This window comes from Diospyros lotus, chromosome 13 (assembly GCF_014633365.1).
Source record: "Diospyros lotus cultivar Yz01 chromosome 13, ASM1463336v1, whole genome shotgun sequence".
Taxonomy (NCBI): Eukaryota; Viridiplantae; Streptophyta; class Magnoliopsida; order Ericales; family Ebenaceae; genus Diospyros; species Diospyros lotus.
Genome location: NC_068350.1, coordinates 14,956,756 through 14,981,926, shown reverse-complemented (window position 1 = coordinate 14,981,926; position 25,171 = coordinate 14,956,756). Strand labels below are relative to the sequence as shown.

At 35.5% G+C, this 25,171-nt stretch overlaps 2 protein-coding genes across 5 annotated transcripts; one reads left to right on the top strand and one right to left on the bottom strand.

Moving 5' to 3' along the window:
- The first annotated feature begins 14,920 nt into the window (after nt 1–14,920).
- Nucleotides 14,921–18,603, top strand: LOC127787808 (E3 ubiquitin-protein ligase AIRP2). Of its 4 annotated transcripts, none has more exons than XM_052315816.1 (6): nt 14,921–15,400; nt 15,596–15,678; nt 16,150–16,206; nt 16,287–16,353; nt 16,785–17,019; nt 18,178–18,603. In XM_052315816.1, the coding sequence occupies exons 1-6, from the start codon at nt 15,388–15,390 to the stop codon at nt 18,386–18,388; spliced, it is 666 nt and encodes a 221-aa protein (XP_052171776.1). In that variant the 5' UTR covers nt 14,921–15,387; the 3' UTR covers nt 18,389–18,603. The 4 variants fall into 4 exon arrangements, with proteins under 4 accessions (XP_052171776.1, XP_052171775.1, XP_052171773.1 ...); XM_052315817.1 differs by having other exon boundaries at nt 15,345–15,400; nt 16,059–16,206; XM_052315815.1 differs by lacking the exon at nt 15,596–15,678 and having other exon boundaries at nt 16,040–16,206.
- A 1,117-nt stretch (nt 18,604–19,720) lies between these two features.
- LOC127789086 (high mobility group B protein 1) lies at nt 19,721–24,831 on the bottom strand. Its single transcript, XM_052317860.1, has 8 exons — nt 24,656–24,831; nt 23,994–24,079; nt 23,661–23,777; nt 23,501–23,558; nt 23,355–23,399; nt 22,789–22,869; nt 22,607–22,687; nt 19,721–20,105 (listed from the first exon to the last, which is right to left on the bottom strand). Exons 2-8 carry the CDS (start codon nt 24,062–24,064, stop codon nt 20,067–20,069), a joined length of 492 nt encoding a protein of 163 aa, XP_052173820.1. The 5' UTR covers nt 24,065–24,079; nt 24,656–24,831; the 3' UTR covers nt 19,721–20,066.
- Nucleotides 24,832–25,171: the final 340 nt, after the last annotated feature.

The following is a 25,171-nucleotide window of genomic DNA, read 5'->3' as shown; positions in this document are numbered from 1 at the left end:
TACAAAATGCCTTTGCAAGTCTAAATTGGAATATCTTTTATGTCTGCAATGTGAAGAAATTATTTCATTTGATGGTCATTGTGGTTTCTTTATTTAAAAAAGTTAGAAGAAGATAAAGATAAGGAAGAACAAGTTGATGGCTGAGTAGATAAGGATCAAGATGATGTGAAAAGATCACAACAAATCAAACTAAAAGATAAAGAGTGGATGAAGCAGCCTTAGAAATCAGATAAAGATGTCCAGGTTCTCAATCATCCAAATCTATAAAACAGTTAGCTAAATTTGTTGTAATCTATTGTAAATTAAGAGAGTTTGGAGATTGTATAAGTAAATCACACTTAGATCAATGAAATATTCACGGAGGAATATTCATAGTTCTCTTAATCAATTTTTCATGATATAGAGCCACGGTCTTGTGGCATTTTATTCCTTGTTTCCCATTGCATGTAGAATTCCTAGGTCCACAATATGGCTAAAAATCAATTAGCTTGTGAGACCTACACTACTAATTAATCCTTTTCTAATGAAGAATACACAAGTTCCAGTCACTCCAATAGCCCTTGATAGTCATTCATTTCAGATTACTCAACTGAATGAAACTAACTTTAGAAAATGGTTTTAATCAGTCTTATTAATAGTTCGAGGAAAGGGGAAGGTAGGCTATTTAACAAGAGCAATTTCGAAGCCTAGCACCAAGTCAGCATCCTATGGCGTGTGGGAGACAGAGAATGCAATTGTTATGACTTGGTTGGTCAATTTCATAGAACCAAAAATTGGAAGAATCTACTTATTCTACAAGACAGCAAGTGAAGTTTGGAAAGTTGTACAATAGATCAATTCACACTTGGAGAACATAGCCCAATCCCTCCAGATCCGATCAATTATTTAAATCACAAAACAAGGTACTAATTCAGTCACTAAATACTACAATACACTAAACTAAATTGTGGCATGAGATGGATTTATTTTATGAGATCACATGGGGGTATTCTAAGGTGGAAGAAAATATGACAAGATGGTAGAAAAAGAGAGAGTATTTGACTTCTTACATGGCCTAAATTCAGATCTAGATGAAGTAAGAGGCAGATTACTTAAAACAAAGCCCTTTCCATCCATGAGAGAAGCTTTTGTAGAAATAAGACGGAAAGAAAGTGATGTTTACCTGCATCAGGGCCTTCTAATAATGAGGTATACACACAAATCTCAGCCCTGAACACTTCACGAGCAAAATCACCTACCACATCTAAAGGGGAGTTTCAAAAGTATAAACAGTGGTATGATCATTGCAATGAGCTACCATACTAGGGAGATTTGTTAGAAGATTTATGGAAAGCTAACAAATTGGAAGCCAAAGAATCAGTGAAAATGAAGTCAATCTACATATGTGGTAGAGGCTAAAGGGGGAAAACCAACAAATTTCACTTTGACAGCCAATCAATTGGAGGTGTTACATTAGTTACTAAACAAAACTAAGGTAAATAAATCTAAAACTACAGATAGCCTTAATCTGATGGTATCTCTGGCCAAACAAGGTAATGTTAAATACACCTTACTCTCTCATAAATTTTCTACAAACTATTGGATCATAGACATGGGAACATCTAACCACATGACTGGTCCTCTTGAGATGTTGTCCAATTATGAACCCTATGATCAAGGTATTACTGTTTTTATGGTTGATGGTACAACATCCTTGGCTCAAGGAAAAGGGACAACTTGTGTAACAAGTTTAATCCTAAAATCAATATTATATGTACCTGATTTAAAATGTAACTTACTATTAGTAAGAAAACTAACTAGAGAAATTGGCTATTTAATGACATTTTTTCAATCTCATTGTGAATTTTAGGATTTATCTTCAGGGAAGATGATTGACAGAGCTAAGGAGAAATGAGCTCTTTATCAAATTCCAAGGCTTGATTATTCGACTAGATCTGGATCTTCTATTCAATCCTCCTTGTTTACTGTTTCAGGGTCTAAAATCATGTTATGGCATCAATGTTTGGGGCATCCTAGATTTGAGTATCTTAAGGTCTTGTATCCTCATTTTTCTATTAATAAAATCTAGAATTTTTATTGTGAACATTGTATCTTTGCAAAACAAACCAAAAGTTCACATCCTAATCATATCTATAAGCCTTCAAAGCCATTTCATTTGGTCCATAGTGACATTTAAGGACTAGCTAAGACTCCTAGTTTAACTAACACTCGATGGTTCATTATATTCATAGATGACCAGATAATGGTTAGTTGGGTGTTCCTAATGAAAGACAAATCTAAAGCCTATCTTGTTTTCAAAAGGTTTCATCAAATAGTACAAAATGTATTTCAATCATCAATTCATGTATTACGTTTTGATAATGGCCATGAATACTTCTCAAATGAGTTCAACTATTACCTAACTGAGCATGGTATCATTTATCAAAGTTCATGCCCTTACAATCCTCAACAAAATGGGATAGTTGAAAGAAAGAACTGTCATCTTCTTGAGACTATAAGGGCCTTAATGTTCACTCATTCAGTCTCAAATGCTTATTAGGGAGAAGTTATCCTCACAATTGCTTATCTCATCAACTGGCTTCCCTCCGAAATTCTAAAGTTCAAAACTCCCTTAAGTATCTTACTTGACTTTTACCCTCATCATACCCGAGTCCTAAATCCTCTTTCCCCAAAGGTCTTTGGATGTACTATTTTTGTACACAAAAACCAACTTATTTAATCTAAGATGGACCCTAAAGCTCTCAAGTGCATCTTTGTTAGCTACTCCTCTACTTAGCAAGGATATAAATGCTATAGCCCTACTACCCGACGCTTTATTGTGTCTTGTGATGTCTTTTTTCTCAAGCATTAACCATTTTCTCAGAATATTTCTCTATAAGGAGGTATTCCTAGTATAGAGCAATATTGGGACTCAACTATGCCTATCCCTACTTGCTCTTCTCCTATTTCTTCTTTTATTTCCTTACATGCTCCTATCCCTATTTCTGAACCATCTAATCCTATTTCTGAATCAATTCCAATTCCTGTTTCTTTTGCCCAAAGCCATCAAGAAGGAGATAATAAGAACACTCAGATTCAGAAGGATGATCAAGTTTTAAAGAAACCACCATTGTTGGTTTGTTTTAGAAGGCCTCATGATTCTCAGCTAATCACATTATTTAATCCGGAGATAAGTCCAGATGAGGGGGCTATGAAAGATGCTGATGCAATGAACAGTTTGGAAGACAAATGAGGTGATGAAGGTGATGATTTAGATATCCCAATTACACTAAGAAAATGGGTAAGATCTTGCACTAAACATGTAATACCCGAGAAATTTTAAAGGATTCAAGGGTAATTTATCTTGGGGCAAAAATGGAATTTAAGGATAAATTGAAGGTATAAGGGTAATTTATTACCATATAAATGACCGAATCGACTGTAGGGAGTGCCCGGGAGCCGAGATGCCAAAGGAAAAAGATATGGCCGTGATGAGTAGTTCGAGACATGATTTATGATATCGAAAGAAATGAGATCAAGAACAATTTTCGATACAGTTAAAATGCAGCTACCAATTAGGCTGCAATATCGAATTATTATAGACAACTTTTGGGAAGTCAATAGAAGCTTGAGAGGGTTTCGATTTTTCATAAAGAACAACCCTTCAATGGTTTTAGAAAGAAACAAAAAAGGTTGGGGCCAAAACGAAGATTCGGGCCTAAGTACAGTTTTTTGGAATTGCCAAAGGGAGGTCAAAACGATATTTTTTTCAGAATCTTCAGGGGTCAAATGGATGTTTTAGGACCTGTGGGTCTTAAATACAATATTGGAAAGTGAAAGGGTTAAGTGAAATGGGCTAAAGTGATAATAAACTTGGAGGGGCCAAAGTGCAAATATGCAAAAGTTGGGCCAATGGAATTCGACCAACACATGGCCGATCGACCTTGGCTGAAATGGACCACAAGGTTGCACGAGGGATGGTCGAGGGAGCATCTTTTGTAAAGGGCTTGGCCGACAACGGCCAATGGGTTGGCCAGAAAAGCAAAAAGAAAACGGCCGAAAGTTGGTCGAATTTTCGCGCGTCTGCGACTCCTTTTTTTGGTCAGATAAGGGTGCCTCAAGGTCGATTTGGGGTAGGGTTGTGCTCTAAGGTTCATGGGCTAGCCAATCTTGGGCATTTGAAACATCGACAATGCCTATAAATAGGGGTTCTGCGATGGTTGAAAATGGGGAAAAAAAAGCTTCAAATTGAGGCCGAAATCGAACAAATTGGGTAATGGGAATAAGGGGCTTTTGATGCCCATGAGATGTAGAATCATTCTGGAGATTTTGGGTTATTTTGGTTGAGGTTTGAAGGCGATTCGAAGGTCAATGGAGAATAGAGGCGGTCCATCCAGCCGGGCTTTCAAACGACCGGTTGGCCCCCAAGTCACACAATCATGATCGACTAAGCAAGAGGAAGAATCTGGTGGAGTCAGCTCAGATCGTCGGCACACCCATCGTTGGAGAAGATGACCGGCGCGTGCCGATCATGCGCTGGTACTCCACGCGCCCCCACTCGCCCTAGGCGAGTGGGGGCGCATAGGGCCTTTGAAAAATTTGAGAAAAATTCTTAAAATTCTAGAAAATTATTTTGCGGGGGTTCGTGCAAAAATTTTTGAGGTTTACCTTCCCAATGTCTCAATTTTAGCATCAAAGATCCTCGTTTTCTATGAAAACGCATCATCCGGGTAAGTCTAGTATTTTTCCCTTGAACTTCATAGCCTATGATAAATTGTTGTGGAATTAGATTTGAGAAAAAAAGTCTCTATGGTATTTATTGGGATTTTTAGAAGGAAAAATGGGAGAAAATGAAGGAAAAATGAAATAAATTGAATATTGAGGATATTTAGTAATGAAATATCATTTTTATGATTGAGGTGATCGAGATGATGTGATTGGTGCACTTTTTGAGAGTTGGCACGAGAATCGAGTTCGAGCACACATATTGAGGTGATGCGCGCTTTCGAGGTGTCTTGATTTTTGGGCAAAGGTGAGTGATTTTCTCACAAGAATTTATATTCATGATATGTTTATTATATATTCATTTTGTCATGTTATGTGGAAAGTCGTGATAATTGCATGACACGATGTGATGGTCATATTGATATTTGTGCATGGGAATGGGATGTCGACCCAGAGTGTAGCCGTAATTCCCTTACGACAATAATGGAATAACGTTAGACTTATCTTGTAGAGGTTTGAAATTTGCCTAGGATTCCGTGCCGGGCTGGTGGGCCTGGGAAGTTATATTAAGGGCAAATGTTGTTCATGTTATCATATCATGTATTCATATATATGTCTTTGGACCTTCATTAGAAGTTTCATCTTCTAATGAGTTATGCCCCTAGAACATTTAACGTTCCAGTTTAGACTTGTAGTTTAGGCAAGGAGTAGGTTGAGATGAGACTACACATGATGGTGTGACTGATGAATTCAACGAGCTGATTCGGATATATTTTAGCTTATGCTTTATTGATGATTAGTCTTGTTAGAATGTTATGGAATCTCCATGTATTTTATATTTGAGAATATGATGTAATATATGGTACGGATTCTTTATGATATAATATAAGGTGAATTCAGGTATGTACCATATCAGGTTTCGATTATCGCTTCCGCATTGTGAATGATTTGCTAGGGGTTTTGTTTGGAATTCAGTACTTAAAGTTTAAGTTATGTAACGAGAAAGAAAGAAAAAAATAATTTATGTATATTTTGGGTCTCAGCATAGTGACACACTCAGTAAGAGAAAAGCGATGTGTTATAAAACACCCTATTTCAAATTATTTGGGGTGCTCAAAACTATCTTCTCAATTCAGAGCATTTACTGTCAACATTGATGATGTTGTTATTTCTGTTGAAAGAATCCCTGAAGTAGCTACATATAGCCTAAAGATTAAGCTGATCAGTTGCTGGGGAATGGGTCAACAACATGTGGCTGAAGATCAAGTATTTAGGAGATAATATATTATTTTTGAATTTTTGACTTGTTATTAGGAAGTTGATATTTATGCCTTGTAATCAGTAGATTTTTCTATTTTCTGTTAAACTCAAGCTTTATTTAACAAGAACTATGCAGTTAATAAAATAATCCTCTTAGAATCAGCTTCTTCTCTCTATTGTGTATAGAATTATTTTATACATTGCATAGTTCTTGTTAAATAGAGCTTGAGTTTAAGAGAAAATAGAAAAATCTACTGATTACAAAACATAAATATCAACTTCCTAATAACAAGTCAAAAATTCAAAAATAATATCTTATCTCCTAAATACTTGGTCTTCAGCCATATGTTGTTGTTGACCTATTCATCAGCAACTGATCAGCTTAATCTTCAGGCATTCTTTCAACACTTCTCCTTGCCTTTATAGCTGCAGAGACCTAATTTTTAATTTTGGCATGTCTTGGATATAGGCATATGGGCATTTTATGGTTTATGGTTATGAGGTATAGGTATGGTTATGGGGTATAAGTATTTTTTTGGGCATAGGCATGGATATGATTTTGAGTAGACTTAAAATAACTCCTCCTCCAGTTTGTTATTCATTGTTGCTTTGGCTTCATTTTGTTGTTAATTTTTGCATACTCTCTCCACATGACCCAATTGATCACATTTATTGCATTTGACATATGGTCTCCACCAACACTTGTTCTTTGGATGATTTGTCTTTTTACAATAAGGGTAAGTAGGATAATTTCCCTCATTGTTCTTCATCTTGAAAAGCCCCTTCCACAGAGCCTTGTTTCCTCATCAATCTTCTTTGTTCTTGTGCCTACAAGGCACTTAAAACTTCTGCCAATGTGATCTTGGACAGATCTTTTGTGTTTTCCAATGAGGTTATTGAAGCTTTATAATTTTCTGAAACAGTAACAAGAATCTTTTGTACTATTCTTGAATCAATAAATTCTGAACCTAACAACCTGACCTTGTTGGCAATACTCAGAAGTTTGTCTGAATACTCTTTTATAGTTTCAAACTCCTTCATCTTTTGCATTTCAAATTCCTTATTAAGTTTAAGACCTGCATACATTTTATTCTTTCATTCCCAGCATACTCACTTTTAAGGAAGTTTCATACCTCAAAAGCTGATTTCAAATTCATTATCCTTATAAAGATGGATGATGAAACTACAGCAAAAAAGTAGCTCTAGCCTTGGACTTTGTTGACTTTCTCTCCTTGTGGTTCCTCATTTGTGCCACCGTGGGATTCTCAAGTAATGGAGGAACTACATACTCCTCTTCAACAGCCTCCCATAGATCATTAGCCTCTGGGTGTGCTTCCATTTTTGCAGACCAAACATGGTAATTTTCGCTATAGAAAACTAGTGGTGCAAGGGCCATAAATGGTACTTCCAAATCCATTGATGTAGAGAAGCAAGTGTTTTGTGGAATTTGTGTGTGTTTGATGTTCTTAACTTTGGATATGGATCACAAGTCCCTTAAAAATAAGGGCTCTGATACCATTTGTTGGTGTAAAACGTATATAGAACAGAGAGAAACAGCTGATTCTAAGAGGATTATTTTATTCACTACATAGTTCTTGTTAAATAGAGTTTGAGTTTAACAAAAAATAGAAAAATCTGCTAATTACAAGACATAAATATCAACTTTCTAATAACAAGTCAAAAATTCAAAAATAATATCTTATCTCCTAAATACTTGGTCTTCAGTCACATGTTGTTGTTGACTCAATACTCAGCAATTGATCAGCCTAATCTTTAGGCTATATGTAGCTACTTTAGGCATTCTTTCAACGCTCCTTCTTGTCTTAACAACTGCAGAGACCTAATTTTTAATTTTGGCATGTCTTGGATATAGGCATATGGGCATTTTATGATTTATGCTTATGAGGCATATGTATGGTTATGGGGCATAGGCATTTTTTTGGGTATAGGCATGGATATGATTTTGAGTAGACTTAAAATAGCTCATCCTCCGGTTAGCTATTCATTGTTGCTTTGGCTTCATTTTGTTGTTGATTTTGCATATTCTCTCCACATGACCCAATTGACCACATTTATTGCATTTGACATCTAGTCTCCACCAACACTTGTTCTTTGGATGATTTGTCTTTTTACAATGAGGGCAAGTAGGATGATTTTCCTCCTTGTTCTTCATTGACTTTGCTTGAAAATTCCCTTCCACAAAGCCTTCTGTTCTCATCAATCTTCTTTGTTCTTGTACCTACAAGGCACTCAAAACTTCTGCCAAGGTGATCTTGGACAGATCCTTTGTGTTTTCCAATGAGGTTATTGATCCTTTGTGTTTTCCAGAAAATTATGAAGCTTCAATAATCTCCTCGAAAAACACAAAGGATCTGTCCAAGATCACCTTGGTAGAAGTTTTGAGTGCCTTGCAGGCACAAGAACAAAGAAGATTGATGAGGAAACAAGGCTCTGTGGAATGGGCTTTTCAAGCAAAGTCAATGAAAAATAATGAGGGAAATCATCCTACTTGCCCTCATTGTAAAAAGACAAATCATCCAAATAACAAGTGTTGGTGGAGACCATATATCAAATGCAATTAATGTGGTTAACTGGGTCATGTGAAAAGAGTATGTAAAAATCAACAACAAAATGAAGGCAAAGCAACAATAAATAGCCAACCCGAGAATGAGTTATTTTAAGTTTACTCAAAATCATATCCATGCATATGCCCAAAAAAATGCCTATGCCCCATAACCATACATATGCCTCATAATCATAAACCATAAAATGCCCATATACCTATATCTAAAACATGTTAAAATTAAAAATTAGGTCTCTGCAACTATTAAGACAAGAAGTGTTGAAAGAATGCCTGAAGTAGTTGCATATAGCCTAAAGATTAGGCTGATCAGTTGCTAAGGAATGGGTCAACAACAACATGTGACTGAAGATCAAGTATTTAGGAGATAAAATATTATTTTTGACTTGTTATTAGGAAGTTGATATTTATGCCTTGTAGTCAGCAAATTTTTTTATTTTCTATTAAACTCAAGCTCTATTTAACAAGAACTATGCAGTGAATGAAATAATCCTCTTAGAATTAGCTTCTTCTCTCTATTTTATACACGTTTTACACCAACAATTTCTAGAGATATTTACCATGTACTATTGGATGAAAAGTGGAAGGCAGTTGTTATGGAAGAAATGCAGGCCTTAGAAACTATTGATACTTGGGAAGTTGTGAGGCTACTAGATGGAAAGAAGATTGTAGGGAACAAGTGGGTATTTACTGTGAAGTATAAATCAGATGGAAGCATTGACAAGTACAAGGCTAGACTAGTAGCCCAAGGGTTTACATAAACTAAAAGTCTTAACTACGAGGAGACTTTTGCTCTAGTAGCTAAGCTAAACTCTATTCAGGTATTACTCTCATAGGCTATAAATCTAGATTGGAGACTACATCAATTGCATATCAATAATGCCTTCTTGAATTGTGAGCTAGAAGAAAAGATCTATATGAGGATACCACCTGGCTTTGAGGGAAATGATACAAGAGGGAAGGTATGTAGACTAAAAAAGTCATTGTATAGTCTCAAGCGGTTTGCTAGGGCATGGTTCAAGAGATTTAGTGATACTCTAAATCGATTTGGATACAATCAAGGGCAAACAGATCATACTCTTTTCACAAAGCTTGAAGCTGATAGAAAGAGAACAATCCTAATAGTATATGTAAATGATATCGTCATCACAAGAGATAATAGCTAAGAGATTGAAAATCTTGAGCAACAACTAAAGAATGCATTTGAGGTAAAAGACTTGGGAGAATTGAGATATTTCTTGGGATTGGAGGTGGCTAGAAGCAAGAAATGTATTTTTATATCCCAATGAAAATACACCTTAGATTTGCTAAAAGAAATAGGCAAACCTGGGTGTAAGCCTGCAAGTACTCCCCCAGAGCTCAATTAGAAGAATAAAGAAAATAGCAAGGAAGAATACTAAGTGGACAAGGGAAGAAACTAGCACCTAGTAGGAAAACTAATCTACATATCTCACACTCGACCAAATATTGCATATGTTGTAAGTATTATTAGTCAATTCATGCACTCACCCACAAAAAGACACCTTAAGGCAGCACACCATATCCTCAGGTATTTCAAAGGAACACGAGAGAAATGACTAATGTTTAGAAAGAGCCAAGATAGGGGCATTAGTCCATATGTAGATGCAAATTGGGCTGGATCCATTAAGGACAATAGATCTACATCAAGGTATTGCACAAAGCTATGGGGGAACCTAGTTACATGGAAAAGTAAGAAACAACAGGTTGTTGCTTGTAGCAATGTAGAAGTTGAGTATAGAGCAATTGCTTAAGAAATATGTGAGGTTATTTGGTTAGGAAGATTAATGAAGGACCTAAGTATACATGTATCCTCTCCTAAATAGCTCTAGAGTGACAACAAATTAGCTATAAGTATTGTGAACAATCCGATACAACATGACTGGATAAAACATGTCAGAATTAATAGACATTTTGTCAAACAAGAGATTGAAAGATGAGACATAAACCTCACTTATGTTCCTATTAAAGCTCAAGAGGGAGACATTTTGACTAAGCCAATGCAGAAATTAGGGTTTGAGTTACTTGGACGTAAGCTGAGAATAACAGATATTTATTCACCAACTTGAAGGAGAGTGTTGGAAGAAGATAAAAATAAGGAAGAATAAGTTGATGACCAAGTAGATAAGGATCAAGATGTTGTGAAAAGATCACAACAAATCAAACTAAAAGATAAAGAGAAAAAAGGATGAAGTAGCCTCGAAAATCAGATAAAGATATCCAAATTCTCATTCATCCAAATCTATAAAATAGTTAACTAAATTTGTTATAATCTACTCCTATAAATTAGGAGAGTTTTTTTTGGAGATTTTGTGTACATAAATCACACGTACATCAATGAAACATTCACGGAAGAATATTCATATAGTTCTTCTAATCAATTTTTCAAAAAACTAAGATATGTTTCCCCCAATTCTAATTTAAGACATTTTTATCGACACCTATGTGTTTTGGTTTACTTAGTATTTCATGTCAAGTTAAAATTTTCTTTAAAAGAATGGCATGGTTGTTGCCATTTACAGTGAAATCACGTCCATCTCATCTTAAGAACAATAATAGTAATGTCGATTTTATTCATTAAATAACAAGATTAAATGAACATTTTACCTGCTTTATTCTCGTTTAGAGTTTAAAAATTTGCATGATGAATATTCTGTCTATTCAAATTGATTAGTAAACCAACAAAACTGACATAAATATCATCGTTCTAGTCAGTCACAACCTTGGTAAAACTCTGGTGGGATTTGACTCTCATCTGATGCATGATCTCCTCCCTTACACACACACACACACACACACTCTGTGTGTGAATGTTGGAAAGGGATGGGTGGAAGTTGGGGTGGGGTGCAACCCCAGGATTTGGTGCATCTATTATAAATGAAAAGCAGACGACTTGCTGTCTTGCTTTGAGCCATTTACTTTGAATTTGGTTTGGTGGGTCAGATTAGCAAGCAAATGGGGTTGCTTTTATATGACACTTACGAAAGATGATGCAGTGAATGTTTCATATTTTCCTATTTGCCATCTGGGTGTTTTGTGGGTGTCATTGTCATGGCAACCAATCACTTAATAATAATTTGAGGGTTTGTGAGTGAGCATTGCTTTAATTCTATAATAATATAAGTTTGTGAAATTATGTGCACTAGTACTAATAATAATAAATGCTAGTAAGGTGATGCATCGGGTTTCACTTGCTAGTAGTCAATCACCATCACCATCACTATGGAACGAGTGGTCTATATGTACATGTATTTGTGACTGTAATGTTTAATCCTCACTTTTTTTTAATAATTCTTATGTGTGGAAAATGGAATTTGCTGAGTAATTTTGACCATATTACCCTTATTCATTCAATCTAAGTAAAAATTAATATATAATGTTAAATAATAAATAAATAAATAAATAGTGGAACAAAAGAATTTTAATTATTTATTTCAAAATTCTAATTTCAAACTTCAAGGGTTATATTTATTATTATTATTATTATTATTATTATTTTAAATATAAGAATTGAGAATAAAAATTCCAATTATAAAATTTGTAAATGAGTTTATGTTTGTGTAATTGTGTGTGTGTAGAGATTAGTATGGTTGTAAGTGAGAAGGGGGAAGACAATAAGGAAAGGCGACAAATGCTCAAATGGATGCTTAAAAGTCAGTAATTATTAATTAGATTATTATTATTGGATAAGACAGTATATATAGAGTCTATAGACAATAGTAGAATATTAAGTGTGTGTGTGTGTGTGTGTGAGTGTGAGAGAGAGAGAGAGAGAGAGTTTGGATTATGGTTAAAGTGTCATTAGTGATGGCAAACAAACAAACAAACAAAAGAATGATTGGTTAAACAATAATTAATTATTGCCAAAATCATGGATTATGGTTGGATGGAAGAATAGAAGACTATGGATTTAAATCATCTAATGTTGTTAGGTTCATCTACAACTCCCAACTTTTGGCTTTGGACCACCCACCCACCCACCTATCCAATTATATATATATTATTATTATTATTAAATTCAATCAAACAAACATGACATGATTCATTATTCATAAAACAGAAATATGACAAATCAAATGGGGGCAGTTATTGGCATAATCCATGGTATCTATCAAGTAAATGCAAAACACACTCTTATGGGTGTGTTCGATAGCATTTAAATGAAAAAGAAAGTATTTTCTAATTTATATGAAAAATAAAAATTATCTCCCATTTAAATGAAATTTTTTATGGAAAAGAACAAAAAATAAGTTTTAATGATTGTATCATGAAATTCAATTTCATGAAAAATATAGTGTGTCAAACACCCAAGATGGAATTCAATTCCTTGAATGAGACATTTTTCATGTATTTTTTATGTTATCAAACACACCTTAATTGTTTTCAAGTTTTATATATAAAAAAAGAAAAAATATTATTCATACGGCCGGTATTTAAACATTATAAAGACAAGTATTTTTTATAATGGGTTTTTTTTTATCGATTTTCAAAAGGATTTAGAACCAATTGGGATCGAACTGGTTCCAATGGATTTCAATTTAGAACCAATTTGTTTTAAATTGATGATTAGTCAAATTGATTTACAACTATTCCAAATGGTATAGAACTGATTAGTTTTCAAATCGAAATCATTGCATTCTATTTATGGAACTAATCCCTGCAACCTTGAAAACGATAAATTCGAGCCTAGCTAGAGGATCACAGAATGGGCAGCTTCAGCCTCCTCAGTGCCACGTGTCTTGACCTTCATGAAGTTAAAGACAAGATATTCTAAGCTCAGCTTGTCATAGTTGAGGAACAAAGTGTTTCTTTTGGGACAAGAATTAAGAATCGAGTCTCATCAGCGATAATGTGAGAGTAATCTCTCAAAATGAGGGGACTCTTGCGTAGTGAGCACTGGTCTAGTCACTGTGCCCAGTTGAGTCACCATGATTAACTCCCTCATATTCTGTCGGGCCGAGTATGGGGGCGTCTGGGGTGAGGATTCACCTTTTGGGACAAGATATTCTAAGCTCATCTATTAATATCAATTCAACTCATTCTTGAACTCCAAAAAATTAGCAAAAATCAATTAATCACCTGCAATATGGGCGGGACTAACTAATTCCCGTTGTGATTCTTATTACAAAACTCAACCTAAATGGTATAAAAGAATTTCAAAACGTGAGCTAAAGGTACAACATCAAATTAAGCTATTCTAGTATCCTTGTTGACTTAAGTATTGAAGCGGTATTGTCCTGATCTAGTCTCAAGACAATTATTATTGTTTTATTTCTGCAAGAAGTGTAAAGCAAAATCAGTTCATGATAAGACTCGAGTCTCGTGATAATCTTATAACTTCAATTGATGACCAATTTTGAAATGACCTATAACTGGGACCCATTGCCACATTGAACTATCAACCAACTCATTACTATTTGGGGAATACTTAGTAGCTTTTACACACGTGCATCTTCTTTGTCTCGCAATACCAAATTTGATTGCTCTTTTTCTTCTTTATTTTTATCTCTTTCTTTCTAGATTCTAGATCTTTGAAACTGTCATAATAAATTTTGCCAATATTTTGATGTTCTTATTTAATTGTTATTTTATTTTTTTGATAATTTTTGAATTGTTATTTTTAGTTAAATTTGTTTAATTTAACTTAATTAAGTTTAATTAATACTATACGTGACGAAAGGGATGTGTGAACAAATAAATAAATAAACAAACTCATGGGATCTCCAAAGTTATTTTTAGGTCATAAGGGATGGAAACTGTAATTTATTACTGTATTTACATCTTAGAGGAATATTATGTTATTTGTGTCGGACAATATTACGTTATTTAATATGAGACTTACGAGAGGTGGAGTTCTACCACTCCCATGGAGCTCATCCACCTCCGTAATTTGTCTATATTGAATAAATTTTATGTTATTCAACTAGAATAATAAAAAAAATATATTTTAATATAAAAATTTAAAGAATAATTAGTTTACTCGTCTTTATTTAATGTTGTAATAAAAAATGCATTATTTTCATATATTTTAAATATTTACAGGAATTCTTTAATCTTTGAGGACATCCCAAAATATAAAAAAAAAAAATAATAAGGTGACAACGTAGAAGCATTTTAATAATTTTATTTATATTTTAATTTAAAAGATGATAATTCTGGAATTCACCGACGTGGGATGCAAATAGAATTTCCGTTTCCCATATTCTCCCCAGTCAGTCCCCACTCCTCAGCCGCATCAAATCTTCGGTGCAATCTAAGGGTATTCTAGTAAAATTAGAAAAAAAATCCTGAAAATCCTTTTGACATATCTCCATCTTCATTGCATTTAGTGAAATAATAGTAAAATATCATTTTACACGAGGGGAGGGGAAGAAGCTACCGCAGAGGCGTGCGGTCCAAGCGAACCAACGTAGCAGAGAGAGAAAGAACTTCTCCTTCAAACGCAACCTCTCTCTCTGTCTTCTCTCTCTAGCCGGAACCTTGTGCTATTAGAGAGAGAGAGAGAGAGAGAGAGAAAGCCAAAGTTTCTAAAACCTTCCACTGTTTCTTTCACTCTTTTTTTTGCCTGTATGTATTCCGTTTGAAAAGACCGGTGCTGCGGCAGGCGATTTCCTGGGTTTTGGCTGACGGCTTCTGTTGTGGGTTTTTGCTTCTTCTTGTTGGGTATGAAGGATTTTTGGGTCTTGAAACAGAGAGAGGGGGGGAATAGTCTCAGGGGTTTGTTGAATTGATTTTGTCGGATGGTAAACTGGGCACGGAGAAAAGAGGGGTCATGAAGAAATCCTTCAAAGACTCGCTTAAAGCTCTTGAAGCCGATATCCAGCATGCCAATACCCTGTATGTACTCTCTCTCTCTCTCTCTCTCTCTGAATATTAGTTTTATGCTGACCTACCATGTGGAGATTTTGATCGTTCACTCTACAAGGAATTTTTTTGTTATTTCTCTCAGGAAACGGAACCAATTCATTTATCTTCTTATTCATTTCATTCCCCGTGCCTTTTTCTTTGTTTTTTTCTTCATAATTACTTCAGGCATTGTTCATATTACTGAGAAGTTAAAAAAAAAAGGAGGAGGAATGAAAGCTCTAGTGAAGAGTTGCAAACTTGCTAAATTGGTAATTTGATTTTGCCCAATTAGTTTGGAAGGCTTTTTCAATCCCTGAAGTGTAATTTTTTTCCCTCAGTTTCTGAATCAAAAATTGGGGGCGGGCGGGCTGATTTTTCATAGTTGGATGAAATTGGTCCTTCCCATCTTATGACTGACTTAAGCTAATTTTTAAGCTCATATTTTTCCAGTAATTTTTTCTGTGGTTCCCGTTTAGCTAAGTGGCTTCTAAGAATGATGCTGGATCAGATAGTGGAGCTGAATAACTTTTATTTGCTATTAACTTTGTCTTCTTTTATTTGTCCAAAGGTCACTACAAATGCGTTAGTCATCTCTAAGATTGATTGAGATTTGCTGTATTTGATTTTTAGTCTTTGCCTGTGAGAACAGGGCATCTGACTATCCAACAGATTACGGCGCCTGCCTTCAGATGAGATTATCCTACAGTCCCTGTGCTCACATTTTCCTCTTTCTTGTCCAGTGGACTGATTGTCACCTGGCTGGTGCCCTTGGACTGCTTAGAATTCTTATTTATAAGGTCCTCTTGCATGTTCACTGTTTCTTCTTTCCTCGTTTTTAGCTAACAAAGAAGGCAATAATGCTGACTGGTGCCTGCAGGCTTATGAAGATGGCAAGACCACCATGTCTATCCATGAAAGGAAAGCTAGTTTAAGAGAGTTTTATGGTGAGTAGCCTGGGGACCATAATGTTACCTTTTTGAGAAATAATTTACTGTCCTTTCATCATTCCCTCGCTAGAGGTTGCCTTGGGAAAGGCTTCCGATGTAAAATTTTGCCATGTTCTTTTTCATGAATTTGTTTTGCCAATGTGACTCTTAGAAGTCAGTTGGCATAATGAATGCCATGACACAACATCCTAAATTGGTAATAGGATAAGATGCACTTGGTGATGATTTGAGTTTTTTTTTTTTTTTTTTTTGGGGGGGGGGGGGGGGTTAAAGATGATGAATTTACTGTCATTTCATCTTCAATATTTTGGGTTTTTTTTGTTTTTAAAGTTCAAAACTTGTTCATTTCTGTAATTGTCTTGCCCCATTGATTTCTATATATCATTGGGGCAAATGGGGAAAACCTCATATTCACTTACCATGGGCAGGTGTTATATTTCCCTCTTTATTGCAACTTCAAAGAGGAATCACCGATGTTGAAGAAATGAAACAGAGAACTATCTGTGCAACCAAGTACAGAAGAAGAGATGAGATGAACAAGGGTAAGCTTTCTGAAATTGATATAGAGAAAGAAGAAGAATGTGGCATTTGCATGGAGATAGACAGCAAGGTTGTCTTGCCCAAATGCAATCACTCTATGTGCATGAAATGCTACAGAAATTGGTGAGCAAACTATTTCTCCTCTTTTGTATACCATTTCCTTGTTATCCATATTATGTCTTCCCATTCTTCTTTCTGACGTTTGGATATTTACTTTTATGTTTTTTGCTCATTGCCTGCCTCTTGGTGCTACTCTACTTCCTAAAGCATATACATGTTTTCTCATATGGTTATGATGCTGCTTTTTTGGATATCTATTTTGGAATTCTGGATATTTGTATGCTCTTTTCTAAGGGTGGTCCAAATAGTCTTATTTGAATCATTATTTGGTGGTGGGTCCTAAAAGATGGAATCAAGGCGAGAAAATGTCTAATGCAACATGCGAACATCTTGGGGTGTTATTACAGTTCAATTATATCGTCGTGCATACAAATCTTGAACACATGGCAGTGGATAGAGATGAACTCTTTAATTTTTAAATTTCAAATAATTATTTTTTGAACTCTACCCATTACCATGTATTCAAGATCCATATACATGGCCAGATATAACTGGAGTGTTATGTGGTATCATGGTTGTATTAAATATTTTCTTGAATCAAGGCTTTCTCTTTCTATGCGGGAAGAACTGCAGATTGTTGCATGGTAGCAACCTTTTATCATACAGTGATCTATACAAGTGATGAAATATTCCTGTTGGGTTAGGTATCAAAGAGATCATGAGTGGAGTTGAATACAAATTTGCGATTGTTGAATTGCTTAATGGTATAAAAATTTTACTACTAATTCAATTGTAGGACAAGAACGATTGTACATGGGATAGATACTTGTAGGTTTATGAAGCTGGATTTGTGTAGGAGAATGTCATATCTACATTAGATGCCAGATTTGGGACTGATATTTTATGTTATGTGCCTAGTGATAGGGACATGTAATGTAAGTGCAGATATTTCTGTAGTTGATATTAGTGTCTGCCAGTGTGTGTATCGTTGTGATTCTTTATAAGCATTTCTTTCGCCGGGTTTTTGTGACCTCAAGGGCATCCCTGATGCTTTATAATGGCGAATTCAGCTATGCCTAGCAACTTGCTTGCTGTAGATTCTCGTAAGAAGAAATTGAGGTCACGGGCTGTTTTGAGTTGCATAACTGTTTTTCACTCAAACATATGTGTTGTGTTTTAACTTTTCGAGGATAATAATGTTGCATGAAACTGTTCCTTTAGGCGAACTCGGTCTGAGTCGTGCCCATTCTGTCGGGATAGTCTCAAAAGGGTAAATTCAGGTGATCTTTGGATCTACACCAGCAGCTGTGATGTTGCGGAGTGGTCTACAATTGCAAAGGAGAATGTGAAGAGGCTTATAGTATACGTTGAGAAGTTGCCTATCATTCGCCCTGATCCAACGCTCATCTCTAATGAGCCTCCCTTTTGGTGACTGACTCTCTTGGAAGAGCTGGAACATTTTGTGCATAAATGATCAGATCAGCTGTATAAAAAGGTTTCTGTTGGTTATTTGATTGGTCATTCATTAGTCAAGACTGTATATATATTGCCCATTTGCTACTTTTAGCAAGCTCCAACATAGTGTTTGGAACTATTTATTTATTTCATTTGAATTATAGTATACAATTCATTGTTACCACAACTTCATTCTAAGCTTGGCAAGTGTAATCTGACAGAACCCAAACCCAGAAAGGCTAGTTGAATGTGTGTATTGAGTTCAAATGGGTTCAAAATCTTTTTAGTAGACTACTCATATGGGATTGGATCATTACCGCAAAGTATTGTCACCCACTTTAGTTTAGGTTGCACGAAAATAGAAAGGAAAAATATTTTCGATATGAAATAGAAATGCAAAAATGACATTTCTAAGAAGTTAAAGAAATGGAAATGCAAGATAAATGGTAAATTTTAAAAATATAAGAGTATATGTAATAATTAGTTAAAATTATAAATGTTAGAATAAAATAAATACAGTGTATGTAAAATTAATTTATAATTTATATAATATAAATAGTATTATATGTTGTAAACTTTAGATTGCAAATGCAATCAAATGAGGCTCGAAGGTTTGGAGCAAAGAGAGACCCAGCTGTTTGCTGCTCTTGCCGTCTATCTACCTCATTGCCAACTCACTCACCGCCAACTGCAGACTGCTGTTGCATCCTCCATCTATGCTGCCGCCACCTTTCTCAGCATCGACACGTCGCCTCAACTCTCACCGCCAACCCATCTCGCGTTGCCCTCATCCCTGACTGTCGCTGCATCCTCATCTCACTAGGTTTCAACTGCCACTACCTCTTGCCCTCGCTCTCGACCCGTCTCACCTTCCTTGTTGCAAAATGCATTTCAGTTGAAACGCATTTTCAATTACTTTCTATAAATTGCAAAATGATCCCAAACATTTTGAAATTTATAGAAACGGCACGAATACTGCTTCGGGCGGGTTTCACCGTTTGCGTACTTCTTAGCTTGTGGTATTAACAATGGAGAGTTTCACCAGGCTTTTAACGATGGAGCTGCGCTGGTTGAGAAAGAATTCAGAGTGCTTCTAACAGTATCTAGAATAATATATCAAAGACACATTACAATGCATCCAACCAATGTCTTGAGTTTTCAAGAAATAGAAACATGTTTCGTACACAATGTGATGCATTTTTTGGTCAAACAATGTCAATTACTAATAACATCCACTGCCATGCTGCTTAGATTTGAGTATGAAACACACAGTTTTGATAGAATATTTTGATGAAAGGGGAATCAGATATCCAGATAAAAGCAAAACCGATAGTTATCTATCATCTTAATTATATTTACACATTCATTTACTTGAGAAAATGTCGGAACTAATAATCTTAGGACACTCCATAAGACTGAGAAGTGCTCTAGGAGAACTTCAGGAGTTAATAAACACGCTCATGCTGACCATACATGAAAAAAAGTAACCCATCCTGATAATACAGTATCACAAAAAGCACATATCCATTGTTCAACCATCATCCCATGAAACCATCACATATAACCTAATAGTAACAACATCAAACATCAATTACATGTTCCCTGGATCAGCCAAAACATCCGAGAGACGTCTCGAAGTAGAGAAACATCCAGTTTTAGTCATCATCTTCATCCTCCTCTTCTTCCTCTTCTTCCTACACGAGGATAAGCCATCTAGGTTAGATTTGGCAACAGAAATACAATGAAAAGGGGACAGTTCCTAAAATATTTTCAACTTGGTGATACGAAGCACCAGAATTTTCATCTCAACAGTTCTACAAATTTCTCAACACCCAGATTCTGACAGCATGCCCACAAAACAGCCAAGACATTATCATTGCCCATGTTACTGACACTTCAAATAAGGAGTTCCCGGCAATTGAATGAAACTTTTCCATATAAAGGTTAAGAGTATTGACTATGTCAAAATGTTTCTTTTTGAGTATCTTCGTTGATTTCTCAGCCATGTCAGCAATCCCTATACTGTTTCTTGGGTTCTAACTCATAATTTCTTTCTTTTGAACTGTCTATGGATACCCTGGAAGTTGAAATTCACAAGATAAGCACTCCATCATCAAGTGCACCTTATCCTAACAAGTTAGGGTTGGTGGCATGGCATATATAATGTTAATTGACTTTAAAAGTCATTTTTACAATATAAAACCATGCAAAAGAAAGTGGAAAAATTTCACGTTGAATGCCCCACAACCCTCAAGTGAGGGAATTATTCCAACACCATTCTTCATATGAAAAGTTTCATGAGATGGTGGTGAATGAAGATAATTAATATTGTCATGTCCCATTCCATTGCATAGTGGATATTGGAAAACTAACCAGGACAACATGGAGACAGGACATGCACAAGACAAACACTACAGGGAAAAAAGAAGGAAAGAAAGAAAGAAAAACAATGTACAATTATTGGGCCAACGACAATTCAACACCTATGGGCTTATATCTAAGCCCAAACGTTTTTGAAAATCAAATTTCAAACATCAAACACAATCAAATGGCAAAATTTGTGCAAAATTTCATGCCAAATGCCCTTTTTGACACAACGTTCTAGTGAGGAAATGATGAGAGATGGTTCCAACACCATCTTCATATGAAAAACTTCCATGAAATGGTAGTGAATGAAGATAATTGATATTGTCAGGTTCCATTCCATCATATAGTGGATATTGGAAAACTAGCCTGTACAACATGGAAACAGGACATGCACAAGACAAACATTGAAGGGCTATGACAATTATCAGGCCAATGACAATTCAACACCTATGGGCTATATCTAGCCCAAACGTTCTTGAAAATCAAATGTTAATGTCGAGCACAATTAAATGGCAAAATTCCATGCCTTATGCCCTTCCTAACACAACCCTCTAGTGAGGAGATGATGAGAGCCAGTTCCAACACCATTTTCATATGAAAAAGTTTCATATGTCTTGTTTCATTCCATCACAAAGTGGATATTGGAAAACTAACCTGTACAACATGTAAACAGGACATGCACAAGACAAACACTAAAGGGAAAAAAGAAAAAAAAGAAAACAAAAACACAATATACAATTATTTGGCAAATAACAATTCAACACCTATGGGACTATATCTAGCCCAAACGTTCTTGCAAATCAAATGTCAAGAGCTCAAATGATTATTTCACAATAAGGCATAAACTTATCTTTACCCAAACCTCACATCTTCACCCCACATAAAAAAGTTTTAAAAGATGCATGAAATGAAAATAAAAAAAATCTACAAGTGCAAAGACAACTATTTAGAGCTCCTTTGACAGAGTTCAGTTTTTGTTTTAATTTTTTGCGTTCAGTTTTCGTTTTTATTTTACAAAACCAAGACCAAACATGTATGACAATAGTGTTTATTTTCAGTTTTGTTACTTCTGTATTTTTTACTTTTTTTAATTTTTTATTTTCCCCTTACCCATAATGTTGCCGAGCAACTCCTCGCCTGTTAATGTGTCAGATCTGGTCCATATTTGACTTGAACTAGATCCACGAAATCCAGTCTATTTATAAATGAATCTGATTTAGATCCATCTGATCCACATACATGTGGTCTGGATTTGGACAGAGTCAATGGATCTGAATACCATATCCAGATCCATTAATTTCTAGTTTTTTTTCAAACAATATGTATACATAATACATGTACACATACTTTAATAGAATTTTATATTAATTTATAGCCATCAATGAACCACAGTACTCATTATGAACAGATAATACAAATAAATTAGTTGACAGTGTTAACGTCCTTTAGTATAGACTATCCTCAAGTATAATATGTATCTATGTCTATATGATATACTTAAAATACATATTTACATAGCTACACATACATGCATTTATACATGCATAGATATATACCTAAATATACATACCCATGCATGCAGGTATACACAAACACATTTATACAAGATTTTGAAAAGTTCTGAAAATTAAAATTAGTAATCAAATAGGGTTTTTCTGTTTTTATTTACAAAATTTTGACCTAAAAAAAAAAAACTAAAAACTGAAAATGAAAGGGAAATCAAACGGGCCTTAAGTTAACAATATGACATTTGAAAGATTTAGTTGACAATGATATTTGAAAGTTTTAGTCAACATATAGCAACTGCAGTGTCAGGAGGAGGAACTACCTGCTCACTTTCTTCATCTTCATCATTAACTTCAGACTTAGACCTATCAGATTCCTCATCAACTTCATCAGCCGTGCTTTCCTGACATGAAAACAAAGAAAGAAAATTATAGATAGGTAAACCAGTGATATTACTTAGGTAAGATAATGATAATGTCAGTATATTGACTCAAATCTTTTCACCTGCTTCTTGTTATAAGCGTTCATTTGCTTCTCATACTCGGACTTCCTTTTGGCAGCTTTGGCTTCATATGGTTCTTTTTCCTGCCAAAACCAGACATGCCATATAAGACTATGAACGGATAAAACTGCCACTCTTCTAGACCACAATTAACTTATTAACCTATGTAAAATCAGAACCTAACATCCCCTTGACAACTTAGCCTCAAAGACCAATATTTCATTGTTTTGACTTGTAATAGTAAACAGACTGGAAACTACAAATATATATACATATATATATATATATATGTAAATGCTAAAACTAATACAGGTAAAACACTTTTGCCTTTTGTGCCCCAATGAATAACCATATGGTGGCCAAGTAGTACTCACCAGGCTCTGAAATGTCTCTTATAAAATGCCAATGAAACTGTGTTACCAACAGTAGAATTTTTCCATCATAAGAAGGATGGGTGGTGGAGGGAAGCAATTTTAGGTCAAAAAGAACATACAAAAGGCTGGTAGTTTTGTTCTAGTCATAAATCCAGGCTGGTCTCATTCAATTTAAAAGATGCTTGAAGACTTACTGCTGGAGACATGGATTTCCACCTCTCCCCACCAGCTTTACCAACCTTCAAGAATGTAGATATCAAATCAATTTCGCATTTTAGAGATATTCTCATTGTTCAACTCATATAGCGGAGACTGGAAATTTATGCCCCAAGCAACTTACAGCCGAGACTGCTTTCACATTAGGGTGTTCCTTCTTGAAGGTCTTTCTAAACTCCTCACTGTAAGATTAAATGACTCGAGTGAAAGGACAGCTTGAAACTATATTTCAATATGCAGAACTAATATCAAATTCAAATCACAGAAAGAGGATCTATAGGTACAGGAAAACAAAGAAGGCACTGGGAGGCCTTTTAGGCTTGTTTGGATCTTTCTTGCCCTTTGCTTGTCTTTTGCTACTCTTGCTTGCCTTAGCGGCAGCCTTCCTCTTACCAATCTTCCTGAAAAGAATAGAGATATACATGATATATCATTATAAGATTCCTGTATCTACCACCATTATGAATGAAACATTAGATTCCAATAGAACTGAATTGACTAGGCCATCAACCAGCCAAGATCACAACATTAAACACAGTAATTCACTAATGCAAGCACCAAATACACAAAAAATAAGGAAGAATAACAATCAAAATGATGCTATAACATTGACTAACCTGTCATCAGCGACCTTCAGCGCCTCCTTTGAGGCCTTGTTTGCAGCCGCCTTACCCTTGGCAGCTTTCATTGTCGGAATTAGTGCCTAAACAATAAGAATAACAATATCAATAACTGACGCTGAAACGAAATCGAAAAGGCAAAGACTACCCATTAATCGTCCCTTTTTTTTTTTTTTTTGTCGCAACAAATTTTCTGTGCAACAAAGGAAATATGATAAAGCCACATATTCATAGAAAGCCCTACAAGTTAACTCCGGTCACCTACAGAGGTCTGAATGGGAAACACGAGATTAACCTCACAAATACAAAATCAAGCATTTCTAGCAGAACTTCAGAAAACGAAAAAGTTGCAGAAAATCTAATTAATAATCCTCGACAGGTTCGCGAACAAACGAAATAGTGAATTGAATCATCCAATAAAAAGAATCACAAAGAAGCAGAAGTGCCTAAAATTCATAATCTACAAGCGAATCATTCAGAAAATTTCAAGTATCCAACTGCTCCGAAGGAGCTAAAGCAACAAAACGACAGAATTTCATCTCCCGGAACAAGATAATCAACAATCAAAGCAAAACTCCATAATAACAGAGACATAAATACACGAGTCCGCGTCTATAAAGACGTATAAAAAGGAAAGAGATCCAGAAAGGGAGCTTTACCTCGACGATCGGCGATCTCTGCGAGAGGAACAGAGAGGAAGGAAGGCAAAGAAAGTAGAGGATCGGAGAAACCTAGCGAGAGCGAGCGAGAGAAGTGGAGTGGATGGAGTGACCGGAAGAACCGGTTAAGGTTGGTGGGGAGACAGCGTAGCGGACGAAAAGGGAGTGACCGGCTACAGGCGGTTGGGGTTTGGGTGGAGTCTAGAGTCTAGAGACGGAGAATTTGGAGATATTTATTTGTTTATATAATTGAATATTGAATATTGAATGCGGGGTGAAAGGTAGGGAGTGTTGGGTCGATGATGATGGTGATGGTGATGATGATGATCATTGCCGCCAAGGCCAAGTTATCCCCTTCCATGCATACAATACTACACACACACACACACCATGACAAGCGAGATATTTTTTGGGATGCCTGTCTGGATGACACGTGTTTTCCCGTGAAGCCGACTTCCTTTTCCTTCCTTACTCTTCCCCTCCCCCTCTCTCTTGATATTTTTTTGAATGAATTCA